The 14,580-nt window shown below is 43.1% G+C and overlaps 1 protein-coding gene across 4 annotated transcripts; it reads right to left on the bottom strand.

Annotated features, from left to right (window-relative positions):
- Positions 1–339: 339 nt before the first annotated feature.
- On the bottom strand, positions 340–13,863 carry si:ch73-95l15.5 (intracellular protein transport protein USO1). Of its 4 annotated transcripts, none has more exons than XM_047361962.1 (11): positions 13,349–13,860; positions 12,142–12,363; positions 11,065–12,071; positions 10,092–10,241; positions 8,548–8,625; positions 5,565–5,681; positions 5,259–5,408; positions 5,009–5,176; positions 3,760–3,885; positions 2,833–3,024; positions 340–1,023 (listed from the first exon to the last, which is right to left on the bottom strand). In XM_047361962.1, exons 2-11 carry the CDS (start codon positions 12,305–12,307, stop codon positions 919–921), a joined length of 2,259 nt encoding a protein of 752 aa, XP_047217918.1. In that variant the 5' UTR covers positions 12,308–12,363; positions 13,349–13,860; the 3' UTR covers positions 340–918. The 4 variants fall into 4 exon arrangements, with proteins under 4 accessions (XP_047217918.1, XP_047217921.1, XP_047217920.1 ...); XM_047361965.1 differs by having other exon boundaries at positions 3,760–3,882; positions 13,349–13,858; XM_047361964.1 differs by lacking the exon at positions 13,349–13,860 and adding an exon at positions 12,850–13,323.
- Between the last annotated feature and the right edge of the window lie 717 nt (positions 13,864–14,580).

The raw sequence follows: 14,580 nt of genomic DNA, 5'->3' as shown, positions 1-14,580 counted from the left end.
CTTTCTGTATGCACTCCCTGTTCCTGTGAGGGTTCTCACCGGGTACTCCAGCTTCCTCCGACAGTCTAATATCATAACTGGTGGGTTACTGGTCTCTTACTTGCCCTGACAGTGTGTGCGTGGTAGTTTGTCCTACATATGTCTGTGTTATCCTGCCTCTCGGCCAATGACCGCTGAGGATAGGCAGCCCCCCCCACCTCCACCCTGCAGGGATCAGCAGGTATAGATGATGGATAGTTGGATAGACTTGAAAAGCACCAAGATGACTGTAGAAAGTAACTCTGGCACCACAGTCTCTAATCATGGATCCATTATGAGGACAGAAATAACTCAAACTCATTTGGTTCAGAGACTTTTATTCTCTTGAGCTAAAAAGAAATGGTTTTTCCAGTTTGAAGTCCCAGACCAACAATGTGACGTGTTTAAAGGCTGAAAATAACAGAATAACTCCAGAGGAGACAGAAAAAGTAGAAGAATCAAAGCAATTAAAAATGTAAATGTTACTCATAGGACATGCGCTGAGACTGCAACCAAAACGGCCAAAAATAAACGGCTACAATAAGCTCCCTATGCACCCACCGGTCCAACATTAAATAACCAGTGGAAATGTTCCCACTTCATGAAATGACATCACTGCCTACCAATCACATTCAAAATGAATTAAATACAATATTGTGCTGATTAGAGGATCAAGTATTAAACATCCAGCACTGCAGGCTGAAAACAACCTGAGTCCGACATCCTGATTCACACAGAACTCCCCTGAAACTGTGGAAACGTTCCGTTAAATCACACTGAACTCAAAGCTCAGAACCGGTCTCCATGGTCATCACAATAAATACATTAAAGAGGTGTTGAAGAAAGTGCAAATTATTCCTCCATCTCTGCAGCGCCTGGTCCGATGGGGCTCAATCTCCATCACAGCGTGTGTTTGACGGCCGTCACGGGTTCTCGTTTGTTCTGCAGGTTCTGCTGCAGCTCTTGGAGAAGGTGGTCTCGCTCCTCTGCATCCACGAGGATTTGCTGCCAAGAAGAAGAGAAACAAAGTGCTGCTCTGATAGAGAACAAAATTGAAACATCAACACTCGGGAAGATTCCTGATGCAGATCTGATTTTTCTTCTAAGAAGCCTGAGCTTCCCGTCATTTTTAAAGTGGTTTTAATCACCACGTCTCCTTGTCTTTTTCTGCAACTTAAGCACTTAATAAGAAATTCTGGCTGTTTGGTAGCAACAGAAAACGAAATGAGTTTAACACTTTTGCACGGTTCAGTGAAGGAATCATTGTTGTGTTTCAGTGCAGTAGACGTACAGCTAAAGAATTAGAAGATCGTGAAAAGGTTCAGTAGGTTTTATCAGTCATGTCACAAAGTGAAACTCATAAATTCATCACACTGAGTGACATATTTCAAGCCTTTATTTCTCGTAATATTGATGATTTTGGCAGACAGAATGAAAAAGAAAATCCGAAAATTACATCACATCAGTAAAAAGGATATTTTAAAGAAAGTATGCAAATTTCTATTAATGCAACACTTGGTCTGGGCTCCTTTTGCATCAATTACTGCATCAATGCGGCGTGGCATGGAGGAGATCAGCCTGTGGTTCTGCTGAGATGTTCAAGAAGCCCAGGTTGCTTTGATAGCGGCTTTCAGGTCATCTGCATCTAGAACTCCATAGAGAATCTATGGAGTTACTGGCCAATCAAGCACAGTACCACCATGGTCACTGGACCAGATTTTGGTACCTTTGGCATTGTGGGCCAGTACCACGTCCTACTGGAAAATGAAATCAGCATCTTCATGAAGCTTGTCAGCAGAAGGAAGCATGAAGTGCTCTAAAATGTCCTGGTAGATGGCTGCCTTGACTGTGGACTTCGGAAAACCCAGTGGACCAGAACCAGCAGATGACATGGCACCCCAGATCATCACTGACCATAGATACTTCATCCTGGACTTTAAGCAGCATGGATTCTGGGCCTCTCCACTCTTCCTCAGGACTCTGGGAACTTGATTTCCAAACGAAAAGCAAACTTTACCTGAAAAGAAGAGTTTGGACCACTGAGCAAGAGTCTGCTTCTTTTACTCCTCTGCTCAGGTAAGACGCTTGTAGCCCATGTGTAGGACCCGTCTGTGTGTAGCGGATCTTAATGGCTCCAGCCTCAGTCCACCCCTTGTGAAGCTCCCCTTAACCTCGAATGGATTGTGTTTGACAATCTTCTCGAGGCTGCGGTTATCCCTGTTGCTGCTGCACATCTTCTTACTACACTTTTTCCTTCCACTCAACATTCTATGAATATGTTTGGATATTCTCAAGAAACCTTTGCAGGTGTTTTGAGTTAATTAGCTGATTAGTCTGTGACACCATGAGTTTATTCTACTTTTGGGTTTTTATGATCAGCCATAATCATCAAAATTACAAGAAATAAAGGCTTGAAATATTCCTCTCTCTGTGTAATGAATCTATATACGAGTTTATATTCTAATTTTTTTAGATGTACCTGGATCGCGTTTAAGAGATGTCAGAAATCAGTTGCAGTACAGAGTTGACCCATAAGAGGACAGAAGTGGATGAGATCAGGTTGCAGGTTTGTTTGCCAACAAGAGAAATGTTTCCATCTGATTTCAGGCTGCAGCGCTTGTATTTCTCAGCACTGCTGCAGATAAAGTTCATGTTTGAGTTGGTGAGAAAACACAAAGTCTCAAAAATTCTAAGTTAATGAAAATAAACTTAAATTTCCTGATTCTTTAAATGCTGTAAAACCACCTGGAGGCGTTTTCGTTTCTACATATCAATGAACTTTGATGGACCTGGACGAGACATTCTCAGCTGTACCTCTATGAGTCTGTCTCTCTTCTGCAGACTCTCCCTCAGCTTCCTCTCCTCGCGCTCGCCGTCCTCACGGTCGTTCCGCCGCTCTCTGTCGGCCTCCTTTGTCTCCTTCTCCTTCTCCCTCAGCTCCTTCTGAACATCTCTGAGCTGAGAGGTCAGAGAGGAGACCGTCTGGTTGTGGTTCTGCTGCTGAGTCTGATGGAGAAACAAGGAGAAGCGATTCAGAGTTGCTGAAGATCTCTGCCACTGGATGCTGAATCTATTCTCACAGTAGGTGTAGTTCAGTTTATGAAAACTTTGTAAATGTATTAAAACTCAATATTTAATGTTCATGTCTGAAAACAATTTCCATAAAAATAAATAAAAGCTGGATTTTTAATGACCGGACCTTATTTATTATTTTAATGACTTTATTTTATGGTGTTGATTATTTTTATTCAGGCCTATTATTCCCTCTTTTTATTGTATCAAGTAGATTCTTTCTTTTCATTTTTCGCTAACTTATTGATTTTATTTGATGGATTACAATCATCAGCAGCAGCTTGAATGCAGTATTTGAGAGGTTCATGCATGCACAGTTTGCATGTCTAGAATATATTTTATTCCATTATTCCCTCACCTGATGGGTATTTTTAGTGGATGAAATGCTAAAGTCCACCGATGAGAAATCTTTATGATACAAAAGATTTAAGAAAGTGGGTCCATCATAATCAATTCTGTCTTTGCAGTTTTCAGCAACAAGTATTGCAGTTATATATTTTGCTGGTTTACTTGTTTTTGTTGAGTTCCATCAAACTTCATTACCTGGAATTGAATATCCTATATTTTTATGCATTTTTTCTACAAAGTTGTAAAATCCTTAGCTTCCAATCATAAAGCCCAGTTTATTCACGTAAAACCTTTAATCTTCACTATCTGCACACGGCTCACCTGCAGCAGCTCCTGAGACTCCTGCAGAGCTGCAGTCAGCTTGGTGACCTCTTGACACAAGATGGCGCTGTTTTCCTCTGTGTTTTTCAACAAAGCTGCAAGCTGGCCTTCACTTCCTGGGGACTGCTGACCAATCAGAGAAAAGGACACAGAAGTAAAGCTTTAGAATAAAGAGTGGATCAAACACTAACCTGTTGGGTTAATGTCTCTAAGGTCACTGCACTGTTTAGCCAGAAATACTAACTCTTCATGTTTACAGTCAGTTAGTTTAGACACAAGCTAACATGAAGCACTGATGTTTAAACCACGAGGAGCAGAGCAGCACCCAGCAGGTCAGGCAGTTTTCAGAAGTTGGACCGACCTGCTCAGAGTCTGTTAAATCCAGCCTGAAATGTTAAACTAAACAGCTTTTTTCCTCGGGGTGTTTCTCCTTCGCAGTTTACTGACAAGCTTTGGCAGTCTGCTGCCCTGGAGCATTCAGGTGTCTGTTAACCCCATGCCAAGAAGGAAAGCCAAGAGCAATGACCTTAGAGAAGATTCCAGAAGAATTGGGAAAGGGTTTTATGGCCATTTCCAAACTATTTGAAGTTCAAGCGAGCAATACATTAAAATACCCACAAGCCCCATCTCAGACTCCACAGGCCTCAGTCAGCAGGTTAAAGGTCATGACAGGACAGATAAACACTGAACCAGTATGGCTGGTGGGATCAGGACGTAGGTGGCAAAGCTGCATCTGGATGAAGGACAAGACCTCTGGGACAATGTCCTCTGGACAGATGAGACCAAGGCAGAGATGTTTGACCATAATAGACAGAACCTTGATGGAGGAAACAAAGCCAGCATTCCAGCACAAGCAGCTCAGACCAAGTGTTCAGTATGGTGGTGGACGCTGATGATGTGGCTTGTTTTGAGGCCACGGGACCTGGACACCTTGTTGTCATCGATTGGACCATGAACTTGTCTGGAGTCCAATGTGAGTCCCACAGTTGGAACTTGGATCATCAACAGAACAATCATCTCAAACACAACAGCTAATATAAAACAGGACAGGTGAAAGAGAAATGATTCCAGGTGTTTTAGTGGCCTAGTCAAAGTCCAGACCTTGCCCTGTTAAATGCTGCGGTGGGACCCTCACAGAGCTGTGCAGAAATGAACGTCTGCCAATGAACTGAAGCAGAGCTGGAAACTATTTTTTTTTATTCTGGCATATTTTAGATGAAGAAGCTAAAACAGGATGTGATGTCATCACCTGGTTGTCTGTCTGACTGACTTCCAGCTGCTGTTTGAGGTTCAGGATCAGAGCTTCCTTCTCCTTCAGGACAGCACTGAGGGCTCCATCCTTCTTTCTCCACAACTCTCGTTCTTTCTCCGCCTCCTTCAGTTGATGATCCTTCTCCCCCAGAGTCACTCGCAGCTCCTGAAAACCAGAACAAAGCTCAGATGTTCTCCGTCTAGAACGCATGTTTTTAAGAATTCACTGGTTCTTAATGTGCTCTCACGTTGATAATGTCCTGGTTGCACTGCAGCACTGTGCTCAGAGTGTCCAGGTCCCTCTCACGGTCTCGCCCAGCTTTTCTCAGCGCTTCGATCTCTTTCTCCAGGTTTTTCTCTTGCTCAGTCAGTTCAGACCTCAGGGTGTCCAGAGCAGCCTGCAGAACAGAAGATCTACATTTAGATATCAGGGCACAAGCACCGCTGTCTGCTCTTCACAGAGACTGACTATCAGCTAAAGTCTGCTGCTGCTGCTGCTGCCTGATGAAGCCCTGGTGTGGAGTCAATAACCATCAGACAGCGTTGACTCTGACCTTGTTCTCAGAGAGAATTTCCTTCAGAGTCTCGACCAGTTTCCCAGTCAGCTGGTTCCCCAGTTCAGCCCCAGTTCCCTGCTCCACACAAACTCCTCGGATCAGACTCAAGCATTCCTGGAAAGCAGGAAAGATAAAACACGTCGAGGTCAGCGTTTATTGAACATCTGCATCAGTTTAAAAACTCTTTACTTCACTGGAAATTTCTTGAAAATAAAAGGCTTTTGTGGAGGATTTCGACCAGAAACACTAAAGAGGCTCTGAATAAGCCGATAAATGGCCAGAAGCAGGAAGATATTTTTATTCTGGTTTAGGATCACGACCTGAGTCACAGGATTCCAGAAACACTCCGAGGGCTGATCAGTGGAAAGCTGATGGCAAAGCAAAGTGCTTTACTGGACACCAAAGGAATTAAGAAAATAATAGAAGCAAATGTTTCAAACAGTTCATTAGTCAGATTCTTTAATTAAAAGCGGCTGTAAACAGTCATATTTTCAGTCCTGGTTTAAAGGAACCAGCGGTTTCTGCACATCTCAGGTTTTTAGGTAGTTTGTTGGGGAGCTCAGGAGCAAAGAAACTAAATGCTGCCTCACCTTGTTAAGTTCTGGTTCGGGGAACCATATGGAAGCAGGTCTATGAAGACCTGAGGGGTCTACATGGTTCATTTCTGACCAGCAACTCTGAAATGTGCCTGATATGATCCATTTTCCTGGTGTTGATCAGGATTTTTGGATGAGCTGCAGCTGCCTGATTGACTTTTTACAGAAACCAGTAAAGAAAGTAAAAAACTTCTCTGCTTACTGGCAGGATTCCCATCTTTACCCTCTATCCCAAACACAAACAAGACAACAAAACTAAACCCTTTAAAATAACTGATTATCATTAAAGTTATGAATGAAATTAAAGAACTTTTACCCTTTAACTTGATCAGATCAGCTACGAACATTTACCCATGACTTCCTGTTACCCTGGGGGGTAAATATGACATGAGGCTCTTTCCTCTTAGCCACTGCTAAAATGGGAAAGACAAGAAAACATACCATTCAAGTTTGGCGGAAGTGTATCGATTGGCATAAATCAAGAAAACACGTGCTGGCCTGAACCTGCCTGCATCTAGAGCCTGAGCAGCAATTACACAGTTTAAACAGCCAGAACTGCAACCCACCAGGCTGGAGGAGGACCAGCGTTTTTTTCTTGCCACTGGGAGACGAAGGGAGGCAACAATGGAGTGGCAAGGGTCCCTAACAAAAATCAGAAGCTATCTACATGTCAGCTGGTTGTTTGGGAGGCAGCTTCCTCTGTCCTTTCATCCCAAACGATTAAACCTGGAACTCCAGGCTGGTTTGAAACAAAGCGAGACTCGGTGGAGAAGAATCTGATAGCAGCCGATAGGTAGAGCAGGTAGAGACAGGAGAAGCAGAGGATAGGTATGGTGGTAGATCTATGATTGTGTGGGCCTGATTCTCTTTTAAAGGCCATGGGAACCTTGTTAAAGGATGAGGAATCATGAACTGCTGGGAATTAAAGGAAAATTTAAATCAAAATCTGGGGCCCTCTGGGAGAAAACTGAAAATGGGTCACCACTGGACCTTTCAGCGTTAAAATGATCCAAAACATTTGGCCAAATCAGCAGAGAAATGGTTTACCAGACACAAAAATCAACCTTCTTCCATGTCCATCTTAGTCCCAGGACCCAGGTCTTGTGGAAAAACCAGTAGGAGAAGACTCCTCGGAGAGGACCAAGGACACTGGACCATCTAGATCTGGGGTGATCAGACATAGCTCTGCTTCAACCCGCCTGAATGAAATAATTAGGTCATTTAACCGGGACCCGGAGAACTTGACTGCATGTTGAGGAGTTTCAGTTTTGTTGGAACATGGACACATCGGAAAGTTGCAGGACACCGTCCCTTGAGGACAAGAGTTGGAAACGACTGAAGTAGAGACATGAGCAAAGAGGAATGGTCGAACATCACTGTCTGTGCGCTCCTTCATTGGGAAATGCTCCAAGAGAAGACCAAGTGGGGTCCTATGAACATGCAAGGCATCAGCAGCATGGGAACCAATAAATGAGTCATATTTCCCAACATGGAAAGAATGTATGCTCTCAAATGAAAACTTGCATTTTAAGTTATTTTTCAGAGAGAGATTATGCAAATTAAATAAAAGAATTTATGTTGAGGCTTTTTACAGTCAGGGAGGCAAATAGTGGTGAGTTTACTGCAGAAGAAACATATGAAGTCATATGATTCATGCTGAACAACAAATATGAATCAACTTTAATGGCCAAGTTTGTGAATCTAAACAAGGAAGGAAATTCATTCAAATTCACGACATCTAGGAGGCATCTGGGTTTCAGTGCACACCCTGTACAGCTCAGTGTTTCCATGACGCTGTTGGATGAAACTATGTGATGTTTCCATGTTGATATCATAGCTACAAAGAGGGTAACAATAGTTCATCCACATCCATACAGCAAATAAGATCAAGTTCTTTCTGGGATTATCGCATGTTTAACAGCTTTGGCACTGCAGCTGAATCTGTCATTTCTGTGTCGTATGTAAATGACTTCCAGGGACTAAACATTCCAACATATCAAGTCACATCTAAATGTGACCTACATGAAGCTCCGGCCTTAAAATCCTTGTTCAGTGTGAAATGTACTGGCTCTAAATGAACCACAGTGGATTTTAATAGGACCAAACTAACTGTGTAACAACCTGAGATCAGAGGTCATCTGATGCTACAGTTAAGTTTGTTGCCACAGTCTGTTCACAATAAGTCAAACAAAATCATCTGTGAATCATTAACAGAGCAGCAGCTAAAACGCATGCAGTGGAAGCTCCGTCCCAGCCGAGCAGACGGGTCCACAGCAGCTTTGGTGTAAGGCTGGGCGCTGACATCAAAAACAAACAACATTCCTGTGAGCTTTGAGCCGGAGGCACCGCAGTAGCACAGGATCCACCTCGCCAGCCTCACCCACCTGGATCAGACGCTCCCGGCTGTGCAGGGAATCAGCGAGGCTCTGCAGCACCAAGCTGCCACCGTCCTCCTGGTTCAGCTGGAGCAAAGAGTGAATGTTTAGAGAAGGAAAACAGGCACTTCAAGTCAAAGTTCTCTCATGCATAGCCTGCACCAGTGAAGTCATAGAAAAACTCTGCAGGACCAAATCAAGTGGAGTGAAACATGCATATCTGATGTGATCTGTCACCTATAGAACTAGGTTTTTGCAGGTCAAACACCTTCAAACGTCCTTGCAGATCCACAGATTGAGTCAAAACAAGCTCTTATCCATGCAGGGAGTGGTCCGGCATCTCAAAGCATGCAGAGTCTGCTTTATTGTCCAGTTTGTTTATCTGAAGGCCTGAGAACACGTGAACGTTCCTCTGAGATCAGACTCAGCAGGTAGTTTCAGTAAACTCCTGAAAGGTAAAAACTGATCCGTGCTTCTGTCAGACTGAATGTAATCGCATGTTTTATCCAGTTAAATGATTACATGCTTCATACTGCAGGGTGTTAACTGAATGAGATTCAGTTTTTATGGCTAATGTCATTTATTAGTCTAATACATTTAACAGGACAGGAAACATCTTCCCTCTTCAGACTGATCGTTAACCTGCAGTTATCTTCAACATTTAGCTCTGCAGCAGCATAATTAGTCATTTAGAGAGACGAGTTAACAAGTTCATTTAGCACAATAGAATTACATTTTTCATGTGTAGAAACCTGGCAAAACAACTTTACTGCAAGTTTAAACCTGCTGCTACGACTTGGTATTTTCACTTCACTGCCTTTATCTTCGTTAGTCAGTCCTCGTTCTGACAGATCCGGTTGTGCTTCCCTGACAGAACAGCTGAGAGGCAATGATCGCTACGGTTGCAGCTCGGGGGAAACTCCACCGGTCGGGGTGGATTCCACGCAGAGAGCCTGCATGCATCTGCACCTGCATTTATGAGAAAATGTGGACACACCCTTTGCAGACTCAATGCACAGCTTGCCTTCCCTCTGTTGCTTTCATAACGCACAGATTGCTTTATGGAGCCGCCTGAGCACGTGACTCTCCAATAAACCTGTTTGTCTTCTTGATTTAAATGTTTTAAAGTTATAAGCGCGTAACATAACTGGGTGGAACACGTATCTATAATTAGAGTATACAACTACCCGATTTAATCTGCTTAAATACACGGTTCTCCCGAAGACTATAAAAAGGTATATTTACTTTATAATGAAGTTATATAACGAAGCCTGATTTGCGCCAGAGAGAAAAAAGCCTAAATCTGTAACTTGTTTACTTAAATCAACTTTTGGTTACAAAATACTTTTATAAAAGGAATAATTAAAGTTTCTTCAGGGTCTAACTTCCTCTGATTCCCCGCTACACCCCCAATAAAAGCTGAGACAAGCAAAGGCGTAGGAAAGTTGCAGGTAAAATGGTTCTGAAAAACTGCTAACCCGCTAAACTGTGTTAATATACAAACAGGTTACCTTTAGAAAATAAGATACACTGTGTTAGAGGTCACATCTTACAAAGGTCAGGTCATCTGATCCATTGACTTTAGCAGGTTTGGTTGGTCCAGCTTGTTTTAGCTCCGCCTCTAGAGTCCTGATCCGGTTTGCAGCCTGGTCCAGCTGGGCTCGTAGGTGTTTGGCAGCCCTCTGAAGCCTGTCATTGTTGTTCTGAAATAACAAATGATTCTGTTAGATCAAACTGCATCCCAGGGGCCAGCTGTGGCCCTTGGTATAACGTTGTGTGGCTCCTGACTGCAGCTGAAGAGTGCTAGAAATGTGGCTCTCCAGTAAATGCAGATGGACATTTTTTGTCTGTTATTAGCCATGTTGCTGGGAATAAACTAAGAACATTTTATAGACCGGGGGGCTCCAAGCTGCAGCTTCGGAGCCGAGCCACTTATGGAAAACAATCAACCCATATAGGTCGGAAATGCACAGCTTTCTTTAATTAAAGGCAAACATCTGAGAGCCATATTTGAACCTAAGAACATTTGTTCTTTTCTCCTTGGTTTTAATCAGATATTGTCTGTTTAATTTGTTGCTGAGCAGCTAAAAAGATACAAATTAATAATACAATTATTTTGTGTTAGCTAAGATCATTATTTCAAGTTTGCAATTTTGGCCCTTGGTGCAAAAGGTTTGGACACCACCTTCTTTAGTCAGGTAGATGGTGTTCAGACATGCTGGACTGTTAAACTGGAGACAGATTATCCTGTCATCTCCAGAGGTGGTTTTCATCAATAGTTTTTGGGCTCTAAGTCCGGTTCTCCAGAGCTTCCATCCTGCAGCTTTTAGATGCATCGTTCTCCAACACACCTGAATCACATGAATGTCTCGTTAGCAGGCCCCTGCAGAACTGCATCATGGTAAGGATAATTCAGCCTCTTGACTCAGGAGTGCTGGAGAAAGCTGCAGAACTTTTGGAACTTTGGAAGGAACGTTTAAAGAAACGAAGACTGGGTTAGGAACCTTCATTAATAGAAGCACTCACCTCTCGATGAAGCAACATGTACTCGTCCCTCAGCTCTGTCAGGACATCTCCATCCTCCTCATCCAGTTCACTTCTTCCATTCTCCGTATCCCCAAAGCTCAGTACCCGACTCACTTTGGGTGACACCAGCCCTTCATCTTTTCCAGAGTTTTTCCTGTCCTTCCTGCTTAGAACTGGGATCTTACTGCCTGAGGGTGAGCTGAGCGGCTTCCCTTCAATGCTTCTCAGCCCCATCAGCATAAAGTTAACTGACTTATTGCCTGGTGAGCCAAATGGGTCCAAGCCATCAAGAGAGTCCAGTGAACAGTTGGACTCTGTGCGAGAAGGCGCCCTCAACGAGAGGCTGGACCCTGTCAGTGAAGCCGGGCTGGAGTTTGGGACCCTCTGCCAGTGGAGGGGCATGCTCTGGGATTTGTCCCGGGACAGCTCCAACGAAGAGAAGGGCTGGAAAGGTAAACGTCGAGGAATCCCGCAGACTGACTCATAGTTTGAATCAGAAACCCGTAAAGAATCGCAGCCTTCACATCCTTTGCCTTTCCTGCATCTTTTACCCGTTCTGATAAAGTACGGACAAGTGTCCCACTTCTCGGACCAGCACTCATACTCCGACAGAGCCATGTTTTCTTTGAGCATCTCCCTGTAGCCTTCCTTCTCTGCCTCTCCATCCTCCTCGCTGGTGCTACTCTTGTTCTGGAAGTCCTGTGGGTGTCTCTGCCGGTAGTTTTGGCGGACCCGCTGTCGGATCTTGTCCCTCTCCTGCGTCAGCTTCTGAAGATGCTCAGATGAAAGCACCCGGACTCTAGCAATAACTGTATCAAACTTAAATACTCGCTCCAAAGTGGAAACACATTTGCTGCACACAAACTCTCCTGTTCTGCTGTTTCTTGGTACCGACTGTCCCAGTATGTGAGTCAACACTGCAAGTATGTCCACAGATTTGGACGGGGAGCTCACAGGTATTTGGGACTTGGACAGAGACACAGAAGAGCCCAAAGATAATGTGCTGCCTGTTAAGAAACAACAGTTTTATTTCACGAACACTTCATGGAGGACGGTTTAGTTTTTCTCCAAACTCACCCCAAGGACTGCTCTGAGCGGATCGGGGCAGGCTCCCACCAGACTCTTTTGGGGTCCCGGGCTGACCGTTCCTCCTGTTCTGGGCCCCAAACAGCCACCGACGTTGATTTCCCTGGAGATTTCCACCACATATTCGGCAATGCTCATTCTTCCTCTTGCTGGACATTATGGACAAGAGGCTGACACCTTCTGCTTTCAGGTCCAATAAATGTGGAGAATTCTCTGTGAATTTCAGCAGAATTTACCGTATTAGTTCATCTCAGAGCCATAATTCCCACTACTGGCCTCACAATAAAGGAAGACCAGACCAGCAGGGTGGTTATTTTTTCAGTGTTCAAATGGTAGGAAAATATATATAATATCAGTTCTCAGCCAGAACAGCAATATTAATATTGGATATTGATATCAGCCCAGATTTCCTTATCAATACATCCCTAAACAGGACTATAGATGTGGGTTGGAGCGTAGATGGACTGCATCCAGAGCTTCCACTTTCAGCCCAGCTCCTTCAGAACCACAGACCAGAGCCGGCCTCATTCATGCAGATAAACCATGATCTTAACTCTGGTAATATTTCATCAACAGATAAAATAGAACCCAAATCTGTCTCAGTTTATCTGACAATGTAAATAATGACAGCAAGACGTCAGTGTTGCAGCCTGTAAACCTGTTTCCTGTCAACTAAAAGCTACAGGGATCTTTACTGACCAGCTGCTGGACTTGGACTGAGCCGTTTTCCATACAGCAGCTCTGAGTTGCTGCTAGACGCTGAGAGAAAGTTGACATGTTGATCGGCCTCTAGGAGCTCTGATTCCCAGGCTTCCAGCCTCTTCCTGGGTGTTTGAGGCACTACAGGATGTTTCCACGCAGGGCGGGACACGTCGTCCTTCAGCCACGCTGTCACCGACCTCACAGCCGGTGAAAGAAACAGGCTTTCCAGTGTGCAGTCATCCAGACAGCTCAGGGTCAGGCCGTTTAAAGCAACATATTCCTGAGTGCTGGAAGGAAACTCTTCCCGGTTCGCTGGTAAACCGGTAAACTGTCGCTGATTATAACCCACAGCGACTTTACCAGTCAGTCAAAGTATGACAGACACATAGAACAACCCGGTTCGGCTCGGTTCGGTTCGGCTCAGACTGCCTTAACCGCTCCAAAGTTTCGCAAACACAATCTGAGCTTTTATTTTGAAGCGCAGCGGCGAACTTACCTTTGAAGTGGTCCCGGGATTCACGCGCTCATCCGGGATCAAAGTTCCAGTGTCCGCGTGAGGATCAGGGAATCTGCATCATACATGACGTCAGCACGGAGTGGAGAGCAGGAAAACCGAGACGTCTCAGCAGAACAATCTGCGTCCGGAACCGACTGAAGTGGAGCTGCGTTGCGACACACCGGAGCCGTGAGGGAGGAGTGGGAGTCACCTTTCTGACGTCACTGGTCACACCTGTTGGAGCGGGAGGGCGAACATGTTCAAATCTGAGCCTGTACTCTGACATGCGCAGTTATGACTGTAAGAATGGCTTCCTAGAGGTTCGTTTTAGTTTTTTAGAACATTGTAGATAATATTTAGCGCTCCTAGAAGAACTAATTATTCAAATATTGTTTTCAGTTTCATCTTTTTTACCCGCAGAAAGTTTATTTTGAACCAAAGGGAACATTAAAACACGACGGCCCAGCGAGATTGATTCATGTATTCAGCTTTCCTTACATTAAATTTTAATGTCATAATCAAAACCCTGATATAAATTGTTTATAGATTTTTATTAGAAAATACTTTGGATATGTCACTTACTCCTGATTGGAGTTCTTAGCTGGTGTTCAACGTGTTTTGACGGGTAAAGGTTCCTAGTTTTAGACTTAATATTTAATTAATAATTTAATATTTAGGCTTTGGTTGCGAACAGGAAAGAAGCCGGTTCAAACCTTTAATTCAGATTAACTTCATGTTCATATTCTACGTTTATCTTTTTAAGAACAGGAACAGGATGTTTATGAAAGAAAACATGAATAAAATGTTTGAAAAAAATATAGAAATAGTGTTTTAAAAATGTAAAAGAAAAATAATTACATGTAAATATTTTTAATTGAATAATTTATTCATCATATTTTCTATTTTAAAGGTAATTTAAAATTATTTATCAGGAAATAAATATGAAAATATTAAGACAGCAAAACATTTATTTCCGATTTGTGACCACTTCTTTTTACTCATTTTATGGTTTTTGCCTACATTTTGTCTACAATGTTTCATTTTGAAGTCAGAATAATAAATAATTCACTAAAACACTATTAATGCTAAAGTTTGAAAAATTTAATATTTTAAGTTGTGTTTTACGTAGAAGAATGCTCTTGAAAACACATAATTAAAAATAATATGAAAATAAATGTTTTAAAAATTAAAATACAAAAAAATTTAATATTCATTTAAAACTATTAAAAATG

This window comes from Girardinichthys multiradiatus, chromosome 3 (assembly GCF_021462225.1).
Source record: "Girardinichthys multiradiatus isolate DD_20200921_A chromosome 3, DD_fGirMul_XY1, whole genome shotgun sequence".
In the NCBI taxonomy this organism is placed as follows: Eukaryota; Metazoa; Chordata; class Actinopteri; order Cyprinodontiformes; family Goodeidae; genus Girardinichthys; species Girardinichthys multiradiatus.
The sequence above is the reverse complement of the archived record's forward strand: the minus strand, read 5'-3'. Positions and strand labels throughout refer to the sequence as shown.